The 20,094-nt window shown below is 40.1% G+C and overlaps 1 protein-coding gene across 2 annotated transcripts; it reads left to right on the forward strand.

Annotated features, from left to right (window-relative positions):
• Positions 1-1,656: 1,656 nt before the first annotated feature.
• Positions 1,657-15,744, forward strand: eno1a (enolase 1a, (alpha)). Of its 2 annotated transcripts, none has more exons than XM_023795918.2 (12): positions 1,657-1,785; positions 3,863-3,957; positions 7,773-7,868; positions 9,000-9,058; positions 9,988-10,057; positions 10,154-10,287; positions 10,401-10,623; positions 14,173-14,370; positions 14,517-14,718; positions 14,818-14,926; positions 15,093-15,151; positions 15,330-15,744. In XM_023795918.2, the coding sequence occupies exons 2-12, from the start codon at positions 3,873-3,875 to the stop codon at positions 15,397-15,399; spliced, it is 1,305 nt and encodes a 434-aa protein (XP_023651686.2). In that variant the 5' UTR covers positions 1,657-1,785; positions 3,863-3,872; the 3' UTR covers positions 15,400-15,744. The 2 variants fall into 2 exon arrangements, with proteins under 2 accessions (XP_023651686.2, XP_023651685.2); XM_023795917.2 differs by lacking the exon at positions 9,000-9,058 and adding an exon at positions 9,372-9,430.
• The last annotated feature ends 4,350 nt before the right edge of the window (positions 15,745-20,094 follow it).

Raw genomic sequence — 20,094 nt, forward strand, 5'->3', positions numbered from 1 at the left:
AGTACTGGGGTACATTCTTTATCGTTTCGGAAGCCATTAAGAAAAAAAATGCTCTTCTTGTTTTATCCTGTTCATTTTGTGTTTAAATGCTAAAAAAAGATATTTAGGTGTAATTTTTTAGGGCCGGGGACCAATGAATTGGTTTTCCATTATTTCTTATGGGGAAAATTCGATCAGAACTTTTTAGGATTCGAACCCGAGTTCTGAACGGATTAAGTTTGAGTTCTGAGATACCACTGTAACTCAATTCAAACACAACTACAAAGTTAAAAAATAGTTTGAATGTCAATTTTCACCATAAGCTGGCTGTAATTCTGAGAATAAACCCTTTTGGTATGTGAGTTTTCAAAGTAACATGAGTCAAATAACATGAGTTCCAATGAGCTGGTGCCTGAATTAGGATTTTGGATGTATACAGCCCCAGGACGAAAGAGTCAAAGGGCTGTTATAAATGAGTCTTCTGTGATTTAATTTGCAATGTAACCAATCAGAGCCCGCCCACTGATTTTCATGAGTGACTTTGACAGAAAATTTTAATGGTTGCCGGTATCATAAATAACAATTTAAACACATATTATAATCATATATTTATTCATTGAATATTGTCACGACGTCCTCCATAGTATAGATCTTTTTAGTAGCTTCTGTATTAGCTCTACCATTTTCCTGCCCCTAGGTGGCGGTATCTATTAGGTTATATAAGGATCAAGAAAGAGCAACAACCCATTTCCATCATAAAGTTGACAAGTCACCTAAGCTTCGAAAATGCTGCATAATGTTTTTAGTATTTGTACCCTATGAATCTGATTCATTTGACGGCAAAACATTTTAGACGTATTTTTTTGTCATATGCATTTCGCCCTTCTATCCTGTGGTCGTTTTAAAAGAGACATTTTAAATGTACAACCGTTAATATTGTTTATTCAAATGCATTATTCTGGGAAAAACAGGCTTTAAACAAACCCTTCGGTATGTCGGATATTCACGATGCTTGGAAGCAGCACAAGACACGTACACTAACCATTTCCGGAACGCACGTCATACTACACTGAGGATAGCGGTATAATGTGCTGTTACGCAATAAAATTTCAAACGCTGAAAGCTCCATCGCAAAATTGCGACGTTGAATGACGGCTAATTTAAGCCCAAGGTATCTGCTGGTAATCCACGGTGTTTAGCACTTAATTGATCGTAAATATCTGTAAATATTTTTACGACTGTGCAATGACTTGCACATCCCAAAATCTAAACATTAGCCTTGTTTCACTGAACACGGAACGACGTTGCACAGACATTTGGGTTCAACAAAGATTTAAGCACAAACTTCCAATTGCCGGTCTGCAAAAAGTAGACAAATTAGACAATAGTTGGCCCTTTAACAGGTGGTTTCCCTGATTCGAATCACGTATTGAATGTCATGGTGTTTGTCGCACAACATGCATACAGGAGTAGGCGTCGCAAACTTGTGTTTACTGCCAGTAAAACATACTACATATTTTATGTTTACATACTATTACTCAAATATTACAGAAAAAGTAGAAGAAAAAATACTGTTGCCTTAAAAAATCACCCCAGTGGAAAATATTGCCTGCAGTGGCGAACGTGCTGATTCTCTCGCACCGTATATGGGCGTGTCGCCTGACGTAACCGAGCCAATCAAATGGCGAGAAAGTCTGATCATTTCTGTCTCCTGCTCTCGTCTCGTGCCTTCTCTGTTTGCAGCAGCCTGAGATAGACGTGCAGCTCCAGCCTCCTTAACCCCGTAGAGGTGTCACGCTTGCTAAGGTAAGAAATTAAACATGGTGCTGTCTCTACACTTTCAATATGTCATATACATAACTGTCAACAGATTATCCCATGTTATTTATCTATTCCACGTTTTGTCAGAGAGCAGGAATCAAACCAAATATGGTTATTGTTTTAATTCAGTGTAGATGCCTTTTTAACGATACAAGCCCGAAAATTTTATCCAGATTCAAAGTTTCATTAGTAGACGTAATATAACCTTGGAAAATTTGACCTTCTAGTACACTTACACAGCTATCCCACTAACAGGAAACGCTGTTAGCTAGCGTAAAATTTCCATCTTAGTTCTAATTCGTATTGTTACAGTAGCATAAGATAGCAGCAACTTTACTCATCTTGCTATATATTATATATGCTAAGTTAAATGTCTTTGTAGTATATAAAAGTGATGACCCAATGGCTGGAAACCGGTTGACACTTTAGCTACAGTATAAGATCTACGATATAAACGGAGGCGTGGTGTTTGAAACGGTGTAGAGTCGCAAAGATGTCAGGTTGTTAATTAAACATATGAAGAGTAGTTTTAGTTCAGCTTGATGCAGCATTTTTAATAATAAAATCATTTAGGTAACCAGCCTTAACAAGCCTAGCTCAGTTAATCCAAAACACGCCATCAACAGGCCGCTATAAACGAGAAGAACATTATTATAATAAATAATAACCTTGTAACATTAATGGATTTCGATTATGATTTAAACGCAGTTGAATTGTGAAAATAACGAATGTGCTAATTCCGTTCTTTACCATGTGCTTTAAAATCACGTAAATCTATCTGGGACTGTCTGTTCACTGTCAAATATGGTAACACCGGTAAGGTCATTCGCGTCAATAATCCGGTCGATTCGTTTTTCCCGACTCCGGGGGTAGAAAGCTCGTGAATTGTGCCCTGTCGGTACCGGCTTCTCACATTAATGCGACGTCAAGCGAACAAGCTTTTTCCACAGCACTGAATATATATACCCATGGAGATGGAAGTCCCGAAGATTCGTGTTGACTCAGAAGGCAGTAAAATGGAGATTTCTGCACACGCACTGATTCATTCTCTTGGTGCCACGGAAGAGCCTGAGTCATAAGGCGATTGAGTTGGAGATGCGGTGGTGCGGTCTTTGATTCATTGGACGAGAAAAATAAGACCGAAATGACGGGGAAATATGGCTACTGATAACATTACTATAAATGTGTAATAATGCGATATGACACCATACACTCGGGGACGTTCTGCTATTCGGTTGAGTTTCATTTGTAAAATACTTAGTAAAATAGGTTTTTAAGATTAATCATAGCTCTTTTAAGACCAACTGGTAAGTGTGTCGTTGTTGTTCAATGTGGTGGAGATACCTTTTACTGCCTGAGCCATTCAGGGGGCTTGGCTCATTCACATTAGTTGTGCATCTGGCAGAACTGCCTGATCTCTGCTGAACGGACAAATTTGGTCCCTCATCTGACTCTCAAGTGACCTGATACCCTGGAGAGGAGACCCAGCCAGCCTGCTATAGGAGCGGCTGATAGATTAATTTCTCTTCCTGTTTGTCTGTGTTCTTTCTCCAAAGAAGTTTTAGAAATCCATGACACTAAAACCTCATCTCAACATTCCAAAGGGCTTAATTTGTTTATCTAAAGAAATAAGAGATGTTACAGAAATCCACTTATGACAATGAATTGCACTTATTTGTCTCATAGAGCCAGAGGCAAACAATGGGGCAAATGATTTGGTTCCAACCTGGCAAGAGCCACCATTTTAGTTTGTCATACATAGAGATAACATGGAATAGTGTGTCTCCAGTAAAGCAAAGACTAAACCCTAAAAGTTTCCTTAAATTATATATGCGGTTGACATCTCATCCATGAATTTAGCAAAACCACAGTGCTTGAAAACTGGCAGCATTATATTCGCTACCCAGGCCACAAGGATGTTGTAATACTCATTTTCTTGACAACAAAATATTCTGAAAATGTCATCCTTATTATTAGATCTGAATCCCCATGGTATTGACTTGTACAGTATGTGTTTTTTTCTGACCGCATTAGTTTAATCTTCTGCTGCTTTTTTTTTCAGGAAAACCACCATGTCGATCCTCAAGATACATGCCCGCGAGATCTTCGACTCCCGTGGTAATCCCACCGTGGAGGTCGACCTTTACACCAAGAAAGGTACGATTGGTCAGGAATTGAGCATGTACATGTATAACACCTAAGTTCTGGTTTTCTGTATGGGGGGAAGGGTTATTAAATGCCTTTTAATATACACCAAGTAGGGGTGGGTGGTGTGATTGTCCGCCACGATATGGATTTACACTATACCGTTAACACAGCGAGAATTCAGCATTTTAATTATACAAGAGCATATTTATAAAAATAAAGCATTTTATTTTCTTCAAAGCTTCATTTGTAATCTAAATGCTTGTTGTAAAACAGTATATGTAACCGGTTTATCTGCGTTGTCAATTTTCTATTAAACGTACACACACTCCGACAAAGTGTTGCAATACCAAATTAACAAATTCAAAATAAACAGATTTTATGCAATTATACACATTAAACAAAATAACCTGGTATTATATAATATATAGTATCAAATTAAAATAAAACAAATCAGCATACATATGCGTTGCTGCCTTTATATAAGGTGTGTGGTGAAAGGCACAACTACCCAGTTAACACTAGAACTGCCTGTTTCCCATATCAGTGAATGTCTAACTCCAAGCACTGTATGCGCTAATGTGCCATTAGTGTTAATAACAGCAGCGAATCTAAGAAAAAGCCCTAATGTTCCTAAGAAAGCGGCTGCTCTGTCCTGAAATCCTACAGCTGTAAAGGTTTCAAACTCAGTATTTTATAAAATGCTGGATAAATGGAAGTGGATAATTGGTGATTGTTGGTAAAAAAGTTAAACTTTGACAAACTGTATAAAGTAATGTTATTTTTATACAAATCAACACGTGAAACAAAAAATGTACATTTTCAGGGTTGCCAGTTCTCACGCATCTGGCGTGACACTCAGGCTTTCAAACTCATGCTCACACTGGAAAAGCAGCTTATTGCTCTGACAATTTTAAAACAAATATGAGAAAACATTACCTTTAACACATTTTATGTCTTTTCGAAATAAAACTGCCCATACTCATCTTAAAGTGTACTTATTATAAAATGTTTTTCAAATTTACATAAAGGGACATGTTACTCCTTCCAAAACTTGCAAACAAGTAACCGTGATATAATGCCATCACCGTCCAAAAAGTGATAAATACCGTGATAATAATTTGAGGTCATATCGCCCACCATTAACATCAATGATGGATTTCCCTAACTATTGTACTGCCTAGAGGTGTAACAGTGCGCCATGGCTTGAAATCATTTATTAACGTTAACACTAGATGGCGCAATAAGCATGATCTCAGTTTTGCTTTGAGATTTTATTTTTGCATTTTGCACTGAAGTCTGTAGAAAAAAAAAAGTTGTAAAAAAGAAATGGTTCGAAAACAGCTTTTTTGTAAATGTACATGCCTAAAAGGAATAAATAAGATCTATGAGATCTTGGTTTGCTCATCTACTCTGTAATCCACTGTATAGTGAGTCAACCATTTGTTAGTGCTGTTGGAATTCTTAACTAAATTTCCATTCACGATAATTTTCACTACAAAATTTACGCAAGGAAAACCAATATGTAATGTGCAGAAGCTCTAGCCTACATGTGTCAACCTAGACCATCATGCATTGCAGCCTGTCATGAGTGTCAGACCCAAATTTGGGAAAATTTAATTTTAAATTTTAGCTTTTTTTTTTATTAAGAATAGTCGCTGCAGTGTGACAATTAATACAAAATGACTCACTTATGAAATACTTGTACGTGAGCTATAACAGTGCGAGGACTATGGCTGCTTTAAAAACAAATTATTTTAATGCATTTGACTGCCTTATATGGGTAACATCAATTCACATTTAATTCAGTATATTGAAGATTAGTATCAAATACCATAGGTACAGTTTCAGTCTACATCATGCTTGCGTTGGTGAATACAATATGGTCGAGTATGTTGTAAATGAAGATACACGTGCACAGGTTTGTGTTGTAAAGTTGTTTTACTTTTATTTCATGTAGCATTGAAGATGTATTCATGAAAGATATTTTGAAGTTAAATTACCTTTATTCGCATGGATTGGGACATCCCTGTAACGTTTAATGTGAAATATTAAGTTTAATGAACTCTGTATAACCTGATATATTTACAGAGAAGAGTGTGTGTCTGTATTTTGAGAGGAAGGGATTTGCATTTACGTGAATATTTTGAGTTACCTGAGAGTGACCTCTGTAGTCTGACAGCCTAACCCTGACTGCAGCCCTTTAGAGACTTAGAAGTCTGTCAGTTGCTTTCTCTCCTTCACTGTGGTACAGTAGCCTGGAAACAAGAGCTTCTGGCAGTGAAGGAGTATAAATAGCCAGGCTTATATTACACTGCCTGGATTGTAAACGCTCCTGCAGCCAAATGTACTCTGTTACATCAGGGGCCAGTATCGTGTACCACCAGCTAGTGTCTAGTCCCCCATGGCTGGAAGGAACAGGCAGGCATTTCATATAAACCAGGGGTGGCAAACTCGATCCACGGAGAGCCGCCGTGGGTGCGGGTTTTTGGTATGACCTCTCAGTCATCCAATAACAGAAGGTTCCCAGGACTGCAGTTGAGAACCACTGCTTCACTATTGGCTGATTGAGAGGCCATCCCAAAGACCCGCACCCACAGCGGCTCTCCATGGATCAGGTTCGCCACCCCTGATATAAACAATACACATCCCATTGATCCCTGTTTTTAGCAATAGTAATTGTGAGTATAAAGGAGGCTGACCTTGCATTAAATTAAATTCAGTCCTTGTATTGCTATGGTCATGCTTGACTGCATGAACCACATTTTTTTGATAACTTTCCACTAATATCTAGTCTTTCCAGTAATGCAGCTGGTGTTTTCGCCAATGGGTGGCCACACTGAATGTTTGTTTTAGGGGAGAATGTTCATTCATCCATTGGAAAAGTTCCATTTTGTTTAGCTTCAAAGGACAAGTTGATAGGTTGTTTTTTTTTTTTTTTTTGAAGTTTTACATTGAAAGAATAAAAATGTTGTATATATTTTTTCCCATGCATTGTAAATAGATGCAGGAAAACAGGGGTAAACCAGGAACTACTAATTTTTGGGTAGAAAACTGAGTAACAAGCACTTTTCTCCACTGGCCTACAGGAACCAAGCCATACGAAGAGAGACTCGTTACATAATGGTTCCAGCTCGCTTTGATTTTCCACTGTAGAACGGTCAGCTCGCTAAAGGCGTTGTCGGGTTTGGAGAGTGACAGTGACATGATGCCGAACAGATGTTTGTTTACTGCTCACACAGGGTACATCATGATTTAATATATGGTATCTTCTGCAGACATGTCTGTGAGAGCGGCTGTATTATGTCAGCACCAAATGCTATCGGAATTAGCATTCACTTGCATGTATTTGCATTATGAATCTATTCCAGTCAGTTGTTCTGTAGCAATTTTTGAAGTAGGAGGTTGGAAATTTTCAGGTTCCGAGTTAATTGTGAATGTATTAAATGTATTGTGATGTGTGATACTACTAATAATAGAATATGTCCTATTTTCTTCATATAATCTATGCATATCAACACAGAGCACTGGTGCCTTTCGTCCGGTCAGGTGGCGGTGACTACTGCGTTTGGTCATTTTCGACCCTGCTAAGCAGGTCCTTGTTAGCTTGGGTATGGCTCATATAATTTACACATGAAAACCCTCAGTTCTTTGTACAGATTGGGTATAGCTCAGTTATTGGTGGCAGTGGAAAATCATCACAAGTTTCCATAGTCTTCCAGTCCACTTGGCTTTCAGATGGATGTGGCCCTGAGTATAATTTCAGTGTTTCAGTGACCACGTCCCGTGCTGCATGGCTACATTAACAGATTCCTATTCTTCTCCAGGACTTTTCAGAGCCGCAGTGCCCAGTGGAGCCTCCACTGGAATCTACGAGGCCCTGGAGCTTCGAGACAACGACAAGACTCGCTATCTGGGAAAAGGTGCGTCTCTTCCCTCTTCATCACTCCACATGGACCCCTGAGAGCTCATCAGGTCAAACTGCTTTTTCTGGATGCACTTTGTTACTTTTAACAAACGAGGAATGTTTTAAGCAGGAGAACATTTTAAGTGGGAGAACATTTTAAAATGAATTTGAGAAAGTACTTCTTTGCACAGTGTATAGAGTATGGAATAGTCTTCCTGTTAGTGTAGTGCAAGCTAAAACCTTGGGTTCCTTTAAATCAGAGCTAGATAAGATTTTAACAAATCTGAGCTATTGGTTGAGTTTGATGGTCCAAATGGCCGCTTGTTTGTAAATATCTTATGTTGTTATGTTTGATGCTTTGGGCCACATTAGGGTATTTTCAAAAATCCAGTTAGACAATCTGGGCTTCAAAACTTAAGACTGTAGAAGCAAAGATTTGATGTCTTTAACATTTATACGGATAGACTGTAGAAGCAAAGATTTGATGTCTTTAACATTTATACGGATTTAGGGACTCAAAAGTCTAAATGCCTTTAACCCTTTGGGGACTAGGGGTAGGGAACACACTTTCACTGACTGGGGCATGGTCACACATTTCATTCAATATCATAAAATTTGTTTCAGCATTACACCCCCCCCCCCCCCCCCGATGGGGATGTATCTGGATCGCGTTTCATCATTGCGGCATTCATCAAATTACCATGCGAATGCGATTTTAATATGCGGTGATGCGGCTATTTAGAATGTGGATAGCGATCTTCACGTGAGGGCGGTACTACACGCCCCCGATGCAGGTAAAACAAAGAAAGGTGACATGGTTTACTTTTTTGCCTATTTAACCTAATTTGGAAAACTATAATACTTCCAACAATGGACGTTTTGAAAAGAAGACAGATTACGGATTTAGTCAGCGTTTTTTTTTTTTTTTGTCATGTTTCTACAATAAGATTTCAGCGAGTTATGAACTGAAAGACACGAGAAAGACACGTGGCATCGCCGACCATGCCCTCATCCCCGGAGGGTTAAACTCACTCCTCCTGTGCCTGAATGGTGCTTCAACCCCTGTTTCTTCAGTCTTACCTTTGGTCCATCTTTACATACCTCTTTACTCTCCCCTTCAGTCGGTTTTTCTTGTCCTTTCCATCAGGAGTGAAAAGAGCCGTTACATATGTTAATGAATTCTTGGCACCAGCTCTGTGTAATCAGGTAATGGAGTGTGAGGATTAACAGGAATGGGGGGAAAATGGGCTCAGGAGACACGCATATTCACAAATGCATGTGAAATGGTCGTGGTTTGATTTCTAACTAATCTTAGTTGTTACAGGCAATCACAGAAAAAGGGGGAAAACAGATATTCAGATTGCATCATGAAGGAATTTTGTGAAGTAAATTGTAAGCTATTGAGCTGGCTTCCCCCTGCCTGCATGTAACAGCCAGCTCTCTGTGATTGTCTATACCTGCCTGCACAGCATGTTCCTAACCCCTTTATGCTAGTGATGGATTTGCTTGTTCCTTGCAGGTGTCACAAAAGCTGTTGAGCATATCAATAAAACAATTGCACCTGCTCTGGTTGGCCAGGTATGAGCTTCTGTGGTTTCTAACACTGAAAGATGTCCATTACTATACAAAGTTTATAGCCTATACTATAGCTGTTGGTGTTATGCTCTTATCTTAAGACTCTGGGAGAGTAACATTTTAAATATTGAAATATTGATCCTTGTCATTTGCCACTAACCGTCCACCTTTTACTAGAAGCACAAGTTATTCCCTTTGGAAAAATCCGTCACACAGCTGGTGTGAGTGAGTGTGCTAATTTGTTTGTTTGCTGTGTCTGAAATATGGTCTGTTTAAAATGACGAATACTGTTCTGGACCAAACTTTCTTCCATCCATGCATTAGTGGTTTGAATAATTCTGGGAGTCCTGTCCCTCTGAAAACCAAAATATGAAAGATATGGGACAGATTGTGTGTGAAGTACAGTTGTAGTAACAAACAAGAGTTGTAGTAATTGGCACATAGGCAGTGGAACGTCCTAAGATGAAGCCAATGTGGATGAGCACCTTATTTGAATGGAATGTTTATTGGGCTTATTGGACTTGGTTTATTGCGCTGATCACTGACCCTTTAACCTTCAGAGTCTGTCAGTCCTGGAGCAAGAGAAAATAGACAAGCTGATGTTGGACATGGATGGCACTGAAAACAAGTGTAAGCCCTTTGTAATTACATCGGTGCAAATTGGCTAAGCGACCATATAACTTTTATAAATGGCAGATTTGATCTTACTTGCCCTCTGAATTGCAGCCAAGTTTGGAGCCAATGCCATCCTGGGCATTTCTCTAGCCGTGTGCAAGGCCGGTGCAGCAGAGAAGGGTGTGCCCCTGTACCGCCATATTGCTGATCTTGCTGGCAATCCGGACGTCATTCTCCCAGTACCTGTAAGTTAACCACTGAACGTCTGTTTTTATGGTGTCATTTATTCCTTCATAATGCTGCAGTGCTTGGTCGGTGTTCCTAGGTGTTGTAATTGGTTTATCAATCTGATCACTAGGCTTTCAATGTGATCAATGGCGGCTCTCATGCTGGCAACAAGTTGGCCATGCAGGAGTTCATGATCCTGCCTGTGGGTGCAGCCAACTTCAAGGAGGCCATGCGCATCGGAGCTGAGGTCTACCACAACCTGAAGAATGTCATCAAGGAGAAATATGGCAAAGATGCCACCAATGTGGGTGACGAGGGTGGCTTTGCGCCGAACATCCTGGAGAACAAGGAAGGTGAGCAAAGGGGTCTCTAGGTGACCTGTGTGTGTGTGTGGGCGTGTGGTCCAGACATACATTACTCTGTTGAGTTTTTCAGTCCCCAGAGAAAATTCAATTTCATAAAAATCTGTGACTGCAATCAAAAACCTAAAAATTGCCAAAAGACATACAGTGGAAACCGTTCATAGTGAATTATGCCTGTCTGTGTGAAATTGATCACTATAAACAAATGATCGCTATAACCAACTTTTTTTTTTCCTTTTTCTTTACATCTCGGGCACATTTCCATCCAATTGACATTTGTATATTTATAACATGCATTTAAGGCAGGGGTGTCGAACTCCAGTCCTGGGGGGCCAGAGTCCTGTATAGCTTAGTTCTTTCCCTGTTCCACCACAAATGATTCGGCTTAAGAGTTGTGTGGTAAATAGTACAAGGAGTTGAATCAGGTGTGTTAAATGAGGGGAAACCCAAAAATGTGCAGGGCTCTGGCCCCCCAGGACTGGAGTTTGACACCCGTGATATAAGGTCATAAAACGGACTACTTGCTGAATTTTGACTCGTTCAGAATACAATACAGCTGTTTCACACTTTTCAAATTACAGTACTGCACAAATTAAATTACTGAACTGATATAATTCAGATGTTATTGTCTAGTACATGAAATGTCATTGAGAGAATGACTTTCTTTTTCCTGTCATGTTTTCTTTGCACACAGCATTAGCCTCAGCTAGCTAGCCAGAAGCAGAAAGATTACCCCAAGGCAAAGTAGACATGTAAAAAAATATATATAATTAATTTTTTTGCACTTATGTATAAAACGACCCAAAATTAACAATGTAAGCAGACTACTTGACTACTATAAGCAAATTATTTAAACAGAATTTGTACATGAATGGTTCTGTCTGCTTTTTGATCCTTATAACCGTGATCACTATAAGCGGTTTCCACTGTGTTTTGTTTGGTTACTTATGGGTGAGGTTAAGGCTGGGTAGGGGTTAAGGTCGTCATGTTGGGATTAGGGCTTTCCCCATAGAAATAAATGGAGAGTCCCCACAAAGATATAATTACAAACCTGTGTGTGTGTGTACATGCACGTGGATGGGCAAAAAAATACAGAAAAAGATCATTTTATATGAGTGAGAAAGAGGTATGTTCAAAATACAGTTTCTTTGAGACTTCTTTTCTGGATATTGTACACATTAATTTAACCTTTAAAATTGCTTTAAGTATTTACCAACAGGGATGTCTCGATCCACTTTTTTGGCACCCTGATCCATTCAGTATTTTTATTGATTTTTTAAATAAATTTTACACAGGCTACACATACAGTATGTGTGGATGCATTCTTTGTCTGAGTAAGGCTTGCAATTTCACAGTATTCTTCCTTATGTTTCTCCAAGTACCTAATTAGATTTGTTGTGTTAAACAACACTCTGTGACTACCTCTGCTTGAAAGGATGGCATCACAAACATTGCAGGTAGCTGTTGACCTACTTTTGAGTTTCCAGTTTAAAGAATTTCCACATGGCTAGCATCTCGATAGATTGTAATTACAAGCCGTGCACCTCAAGCTTACTGCAGAATCTGTGTAACTCATGTAAAATAGGCTGACCTGGGAAATTAGATTTGAGTTTGGATCAGGCTGTGGTAGCTGATACCGATCAAATAAAAAAGAAATACCAGGATTGATTTGGGCCCGATTCCTATCTTTGGTATCCACTCAGGACATCACAGAGTTAAACTGTTGAAATTGACAGCAGCTCAGCAATATTTTTGTAAGAAACAAATTAAATCCCATTAACGCCTAAGGTTTCTTTAACGCAATGGAGATGTCATTAAAATCAGCTGAAGTTGCTCTTTGCTGAGCTGGTTAGTAACTCTTTAGATATCATCCTAGAAAACAGCCATTTTGTGTCCAACAAGAATTCAGAAGCATAAAAGCATGGTCATTAACTGAAGCACAATCAATATGTTTTCATGCACACTAAGAAAATCAAATTATTGTGTTAGTCCAACTAAAACCGGACCTTTAAAATACTTGTAAATATGTTAGTCCGACTGTAACCATACCACACTGTAAAGTTGTCTAATTCACAGCTCAATTAAAGGGTGCTTTCCATTGTAGCAGGTACCAAAAGTACGGTACTTCAAGGTGTTGGTTTTCCACTGGCGTAAAACTGGGACCGGCACCAAATGACATCACAACACGAGGCGGGTATTTTGTACTGAATTCAGAAAATGGCTAGTATATTACAGGGCTGGACGACGTGCGATATTAATACCAGCATCGCATGTTATGCACATGCAATTCTTACATTACTAGTCAGCTGGATTCAGATCCGGCTTTTCCTTGCCCTCAATTCGGCACAGATATTATAGCGCAGGGTGTTTAAGGCATAGGGAAAAAACTTACCTGTCTTTGCAATTTTAATTATTATTCCTTTTCAAAATTATTTAGTATATGTTTAAAAATCAGTTTATAGTTTACCTCCACTGCATGCATTCTCTGAGACGATCATAATCATTTTCATCCTTGCTGATTAAATCACTCCTAGACGAGTTCGAGAAATTTATGTAGAAGTCCTTTTTTGTTTCATAAATACCTCAGTATTTATGACAACAAATCTCATTGCAGTATTTGAAAAATTTCCAATACCTTGCTGTCATAGTATATTAGTCAGCCCTCGTGCATTCGCGCTTCGTGATTCGCAAATTCACAGATCCGCGAAAATTTCATTGGAACCGAACTTATTTGCATCTGAGATTTTTTTGCATATCTGCGAAATCCTCGGAAAACCCTACAGAAGTGTTTGTTTAATTTTCGTAGTAATTTCAAAGTTTTCATGCTTTTAAGTGTAAAATTGGTAAGAAAAATTTAGTCAAGATTCTTCTGTGTTTTTGGTCCTTATAACTGTTCAAGATATACAATATAAATCAGTTAAAAAATCCCTTAATGTTGCTTTCTTATGGAAACGTTCCTTTTTATGTACATACTGTACTGTACCTTTTATAAGATGCGAATCCCATTTGCAAAGTGTATTCCCTTTGGAATCCTAATGGTTACATAAATATTAGAAAATAGTTAATTTACTATTTTGCAATGGTAAATACACGTTAACGTAAATTCCAGTACTAACAAGCTGAAAGGAGCCATATTATTACCTATTGTTGCAGAGTCTGACAAATGTTAGTTAATAAATTAAATCCCCTCCCGTGCATGTATACTGGGACAAGGACAGTAGTCCGATTAAAAAGCTTGTGCATGTAAACATACTGAGCAACTCGGCAGGATTAAATGGGAATCAGTCATAAAGGAAGTTGTACTCTTCCCTTTAGATAGCTTCCTTGGACTGGTGTGTGTGTTTTTAATGAAATTATATGCGTGTGGCTAAAGGACTGAAATGGAACTTCACAGTCCAGATGCTCACATTGATGAGGTTTTACTTTGGCTAGGAAGGTGTAGTGGCTTGGAAACCTGGGTAGCTTCACCTCCTAGGTAACGATACTAACAGCTGTACTATGCAGAAACCATATTTAGCTCCATGTAATCTTAATTCCTAGCCCTGGAGCTGCTGAAGAATGCCATCAGTAAAGCAGGTTACACGGACCAAATTGTCATTGGCATGGATGTGGCAGCATCCGAGTTCTACAAGGACGGCAAATACGACCTGGACTTCAAGTCTCCCGATGACCCCAAGCGCTACATCACCCCTGACCAGCTGGCCGATCTCTACAAGAGCTTCGTCAAGGACTACCCAGGTTGGCTGATCCAGCTCATTGCATCAATGGGATGCTACAGACTTAATTTATTTCCATCCAACATTAGCCTCTCAAAGCTGTGTTTTGGTGTTTCCGTAGCCTTGTTAGCTAATACCCTTCTCTCCCACCCCTGTCACTGCATCTAGTGGTCTCCATTGAGGACCCCTTTGATCAGGATGACTGGCAGGCCTGGAGCAACTTCACCGGCAGCACCAGCATCCAGGTGGTGGGTGATGACCTGACTGTAACCAATCCGAAGCGCATTGCCAGGGCTGTCACCGATAAGGCCTGCAACTGCCTGCTGCTTAAGGTCAACCAGATCGGCTCCGTCACGGAATCCCTACAGGCGTAGGTCCCCGCCCCCCCTCCCCGTCTCTTCCTTTACTCCACTTCAGCCTGAATCAGGTTCCCTTTGCTTGCCAGACTAACATGGTATCTTCCGTTCAGCTGCAAACTGGCACAGTCCAATGGCTGGGGTGTGATGGTCAGCCACCGCTCTGGAGAGACAGAGGACACCTTTATTGCTGATCTTGTTGTTGGGCTCTGCACAGGCCAGGTACTTGTGATATTACAGTTTGCCATACATAGTTTTTTGGCCTTTACTGTAAAACAGGGGTGCAGTTCTATCTGATATTGCTTTCCATCCTGTAAATGAGAGGGTTCAGCCAGCTAATGCTTGATTTCACCCCCCCCCCCCCCCCCCCCACCCCACTATCTCCCAGATCAAGACTGGTGCCCCTTGCCGCTCAGAGCGTCTGGCCAAGTATAACCAGCTTCTCAGGTGAGGAAATGTGAAGAGAACTTTTGAAACAAAACTCAACCACTGTAGGCGGGTTCATTGTTTAATTTTCCTGGTTTTGTAATTATTATTAGTAGTAGTAGTAGTAGTAGTAGTAGTTGTAGTAGTAGTAGTAGTAGTAATATTTATTATCACTACTAACACTGTATTTTTTGGACAGAATTGAAGAGGAGCTGGGAGATAAGGCCCGGTTTGCAGGCAAGAAGTTTCGGAGCCCCCTGGCCAACTGAAGAGGACCTCTGCCCAGCCACCCGTAGTCAAGCACTTGGTCTCGCATAAGTTTCATAGGGTCATAAAACGTAGACGGGCAGATGTAGTTGGAGGGGCAGCTACAATGGCACTGGGGTGTAATGTACACCACCACAACCCCGAGCTTTAGCTCCACAGCAGTGCCTCACACCCATCGTGTGAGACGCCTGTCTTCTTGTCGCTCTACTTGTAACGTGTCTTGTGATGTGTTTGTCCTTAAATGGATTTAGCAAATAGCTGAAACTAATGCTGCCATAGGCAATTTGTGTGCAGTGTGTCTCCATGTGTACGTGTGGCTGATCAAGAAATAAACCGCCACTAAAATACATCAGACTTGTTTCTTTGTTCAAAGTTCTAAATGAACATTTATGAGCTGCACTAAAATATTAAGCTTTTTTTTGTTCAACTCAACACAATTTTTATCTTGTGACATATTTGAAGCTGAAGGTTCTTCTGATCATCCAAGGGCCTTGAGTATTGAAATCAACTGTCCTGCATGTGCCTTCCCAGAAGAAGCTTAACTTCTCCAGACTGAATAGCGTATGTTCTGCTAACTCAATTGTGCATTTTGTATTTACAATCCAACTGTATGTGGCTTTATCTACACTATGGATCTGCAACGAATACAGATGGAGGATTTAAAGATCATAGTAGTTAAATTATCAACACATATGCATGATTGTTTACTTTGACATCTTAATTTCAGCTTGGTACATTTTAATGGTGTTGATCAACCAGTCAGCATAATAAACCACAATATACACTGTATTTCTCTCAATTTAACCATGCAGTGCTATAATAGAATGCTAGTTATAGCTAACACAGGTGTTATGAGGTTTATATAAGACCATTTTAAAAATGTGCTGTTAGGAATAACCTGAGTGCATGTATTACATTGTGTATAAACTTCATAGCTGAGGTTTTGGGAGATCAGACAGTGAGGTTTAATTGTAAGGAATTGATTGGATTCAAGACATAAACACTTCAGCTGGGGAGTCTAATCCATTTATAGGGCAAAAATGGTTAACAATTGTTTGCCTTTTCATTTAGAAAATATAAAAAAAATCAGCGAAAATACTATGAACAAGTCTGACCAGTAATAAAGATTATTATCATGCTGATTTTGGTAATATAACTTTTTAATCAAATGTGTCCCTGTCACAAACTATGAAACCTGACTATCACGGTAGAATTCAGTGCTTATTCAGGCCGCCCTTTCCACCATTTCCGGGAGTCTAATTTCTTCATCTTCTGCCACCTAGAGGTTTTCTTTGCAAGATAGGATGTCATTGTGTTTTTCTGCTCTTATGTGTCAACATGATTTCAGGTTTTTTTAGGGTACCTGATTACCGTAATGCATTGCACAGACTTTTTGATGTTTCTTGGGTTTTAGCAGGATTTGATCAGATAAGCATCTAAAAACAGATGAACTGAGGGAAAATACCTATTTTTCTGTACTGTACAGCAGGAATAAGCATAATGAGCTTTACTGCCCTCTAGTGTTGAATTCATATATTGTATTTTTGAGTGACGATCAACAGGGCTGGGTATTATTCAGATAACTATTCTTGTTATTATAGTTAATTTAAATAATTACAGCGTATTGGCAACCACTATTTCATACACATGAAATGTGGAGATTGCCAAACATTAATTTAGCTACCAAACAGCTACCAAAAGAAAGAATGAGAGCAGTGGAAATGACGGAACCTCTAGCTTTGGTAGGGTTAGGGTTAGGGAAAGTTTTGTACTTTCCTAGAAATGACAAAAGGATGGCTGGATAAGTGTTCCTAAAAGGTGCTAAGATGTTTTCATTGGCCTTTTGTTTTGCTGTTTCCTGTCTTACATCAGAACCGTGAACGCTGACCTAATATAAATTGTACGCGCCAGGAAATCAGTCATACTACAACGCAATTCTTACTTGAATGCTTTCTTCACAGACTGGACGATTAACCAAATAAAGCAGCGCAACATTACAGTAACTAACAATAAATAAACCACTAACTTACGTGTACTATTAGAGCATTTATGTCATTTATTTAAACTTTATTTTTACCAGGTAAATTAACTGAAAACCAGTTTTCACTGCTTTACGTGATATTCGGGAGAAATAACAGATTACGCATCGGAACTGCCTGGGATACAAACGTCATGCGTGTAACTAAACTCTTCAGCCAATAAGGACAAAGGTGTGTCGTCACGGAGGCGATTCCAGTTTGTGCAGCCGGGTGAGAGGTCGCAATGCATCTAACCGTAATGCATTGCGTCAGGATCAGAATGCGTTGCTTTAAGCCCGCGCTGTAAGCAAGTCGAACGCACCCAATGACCGGACTGGGGAAACAAACTGAAACGCGGACTTAATACAGAGGACTAATGACAACAACCAGAAACAGCTGATCACATGGGGATCCCACACGAGGTTAACGAGGGGGCGTGGCACACGGAAGGAGTGGACGATCGGGGCAGGACAGGGTTAATGTTGGGATAAGATCTTTATCGTTTTGGAAGCCATTAAGAAAAAAATGCTGTCAGTTTCCATGGTGAGGCCATGGGAAATGATTTTCGGTTAGTCTCATAGAGATTCTGGCAAACTGACAGGTGGCTCAGGAGTGTGAAGCAGGGCATTGCCCATGCTATTTACAGCAGGGATGGAGTGCTTTTGACCTCAACTGGGGATATACTCAGACAGTGGAAGGAGCACTTTGAGAACCTCTTGAATCCCACTTAAACGCCTTCCTGGGAGGAAGTAGAGTCAGAGAACTTGGAGGAGGACACACCCATCACTAGGGCTGAGCCCACTGAGGTAATACAAAAAAAATCCTCAGTGGAAAGGTTCTGGGGGTGGATGAGATTTGTCCTAAGTTCCTGAATGCTCTTGATGTTGCTGGGCTGTCTTACGGGATACGCGTCTTCAACATCCCAACAGGATCAGGGACAGAGCCTCTGGATTGGCAGATGAGGGTGCTGGTCCCAATGTTTAACAATGGGAATGGAAGGGTGTGTTACAATTATAGTGGGATCACATTCCTCAACCTCCCTGGGAAGGTCTATGCCAGGCTACTGGAGAGGAGGGTCCAACCAATGGTCATGAAACACTGGACCAGCTCTTCCACCACACAAAGAGACTGGAAAGTTCATGGGAGTTTGCCCAAGCAGTGCACTTGTGTTTTGTGGACTTGGAAAAGACATATGATCATGCCCCTTGGGGGATCCTGTGGGGGGGCACTTTGAGAGTATGGGGTGCAAGGCCTGCAGTCACAGGGCCCACCAGGGTTGTCCTTTATTTGTTCATAATATCTATGGACAGAATTTCTTAGTGCAGTCAAGGGCTGGACGGTGACCTCAGGATCGTATTTGCAGCTTTTTGCAGATGATGTGGTCCTGTTGGCTTCATTGAGTACTTACTTCCAGCATGCACTGGGGCAGTTTTCAGTCAAGTTTGAAGCGTTCCGGTTGAGGATCAGCATCTGTAAAGGTTGATTTGTACTTCTGTGTAGAATCTACACTGTAGGTATGGCATAACTGCATATCCTATGCTATACCTTACACTGTAGCCTGATGTGTACTTCCCCAGAAATGCAACTGCACGTCACGCCGACACAGACCGCAATAACTGTGATTGGTCTGTTTGGTAGCATCTCACTTCCTCCTACACAGATATTTAGTTTGTTGTGTCCTGCCCGCCACATCCGCCATGCAGACCCTCCTGTCTCGTCGCTAACATGCCCCCGATAAGCCACGCCTCCTGCTTGTTACCCCTCATTAGTCTTTGTATTTAAATACCTGTTTTCCTGTCATCCCCAGTCCGGTCATTAACGCCTAACTTCGTGTCGTCTGTGCTCTTCCCTGTCCCAGTCGTAGCATTTTGGATCCCTCGTGGTCCTATTGCTTTTCAGTCCCTGTTTAGTTTTGATTTAATAAAGCCCCTTGCATTCTCCCAATGCCTGCCCTTGAGTCCTTTGCCTCTCAAACCATGACATTGTTGTTGCTTGTTTCCAGCTGGGGAAATTTTGTGTGGGACAAGTTGTGTTTAGCTCGTTGCTAGCCTGCTGTTTTTGCCACAGTTGCAGCTGTTCATGCTGTTAAAAAACATGGTCACAGACGTTTAGGCTAGGGCTGCATGGTATTGGAAAAATTTCAGATATCACAATATGATTTTTTCGCTATAAAATACTATAATAATTATAAAGTTAAAAAATGAGTTAGAAATTAATATGTCTCACAAACCCGTCTATGAGTAATTTAAACAGCAAGGATGAAAATGATTATGAGTGGCATCCAGGACTGATTCAAAAGCAATGGCAGTAAACTGGGCATCTTTGCTTAAACTACGGCCCCGGAGAACCAGATGAGCAGCTGAGAATAGATGGATGGATGATGAACATCACAATACCACAAAAAAATGGCTCAGGACTGGGGTATGAGAGGGCAAGTTATTTGATAATGGGTTTTCCCCTTTTTGAATGGGCAACAGAAAAAAAGAATAATACAATAATATACCCACTGCAATATGTATGTGATATTGCTCTTTATGTATACAGTGCAATAAAACTAATGTTGAGCTTTCTGTCATATTATACACTTGTACCTTTTGTGTATTTGTGCTTTGCATTGTCAATGCGGAATGTTTCAGCTACCCTTCATGTTGTTGAAAACGTACAAGAACAATACAAACA

The sequence above is a fragment of the Paramormyrops kingsleyae genome, chromosome 18 (genome assembly GCF_048594095.1).
Source record: "Paramormyrops kingsleyae isolate MSU_618 chromosome 18, PKINGS_0.4, whole genome shotgun sequence".
Taxonomy (NCBI): Eukaryota; Metazoa; Chordata; class Actinopteri; order Osteoglossiformes; family Mormyridae; genus Paramormyrops; species Paramormyrops kingsleyae.

Bases quoted from the DNA above. Each gene is read 5' to 3' on its own strand.
- eno1a (XM_023795918.2), top strand. From the start codon at position 3,873: ATGTCGATCCTCAAGATACATGCCCGCGAGATCTTCGACTCCCGTGGT. The intron at 3,958-7,772 runs GTACGATTGGTC...ATTCTTCTCCAG, and splicing joins CGACCTTTACACCAAGAAAG to GACTTTTCAGAGCCGCAGTG. The intron at 14,371-14,516 runs GTTGGCTGATCC...CACTGCATCTAG, and splicing joins CTTCGTCAAGGACTACCCAG to TGGTCTCCATTGAGGACCCC.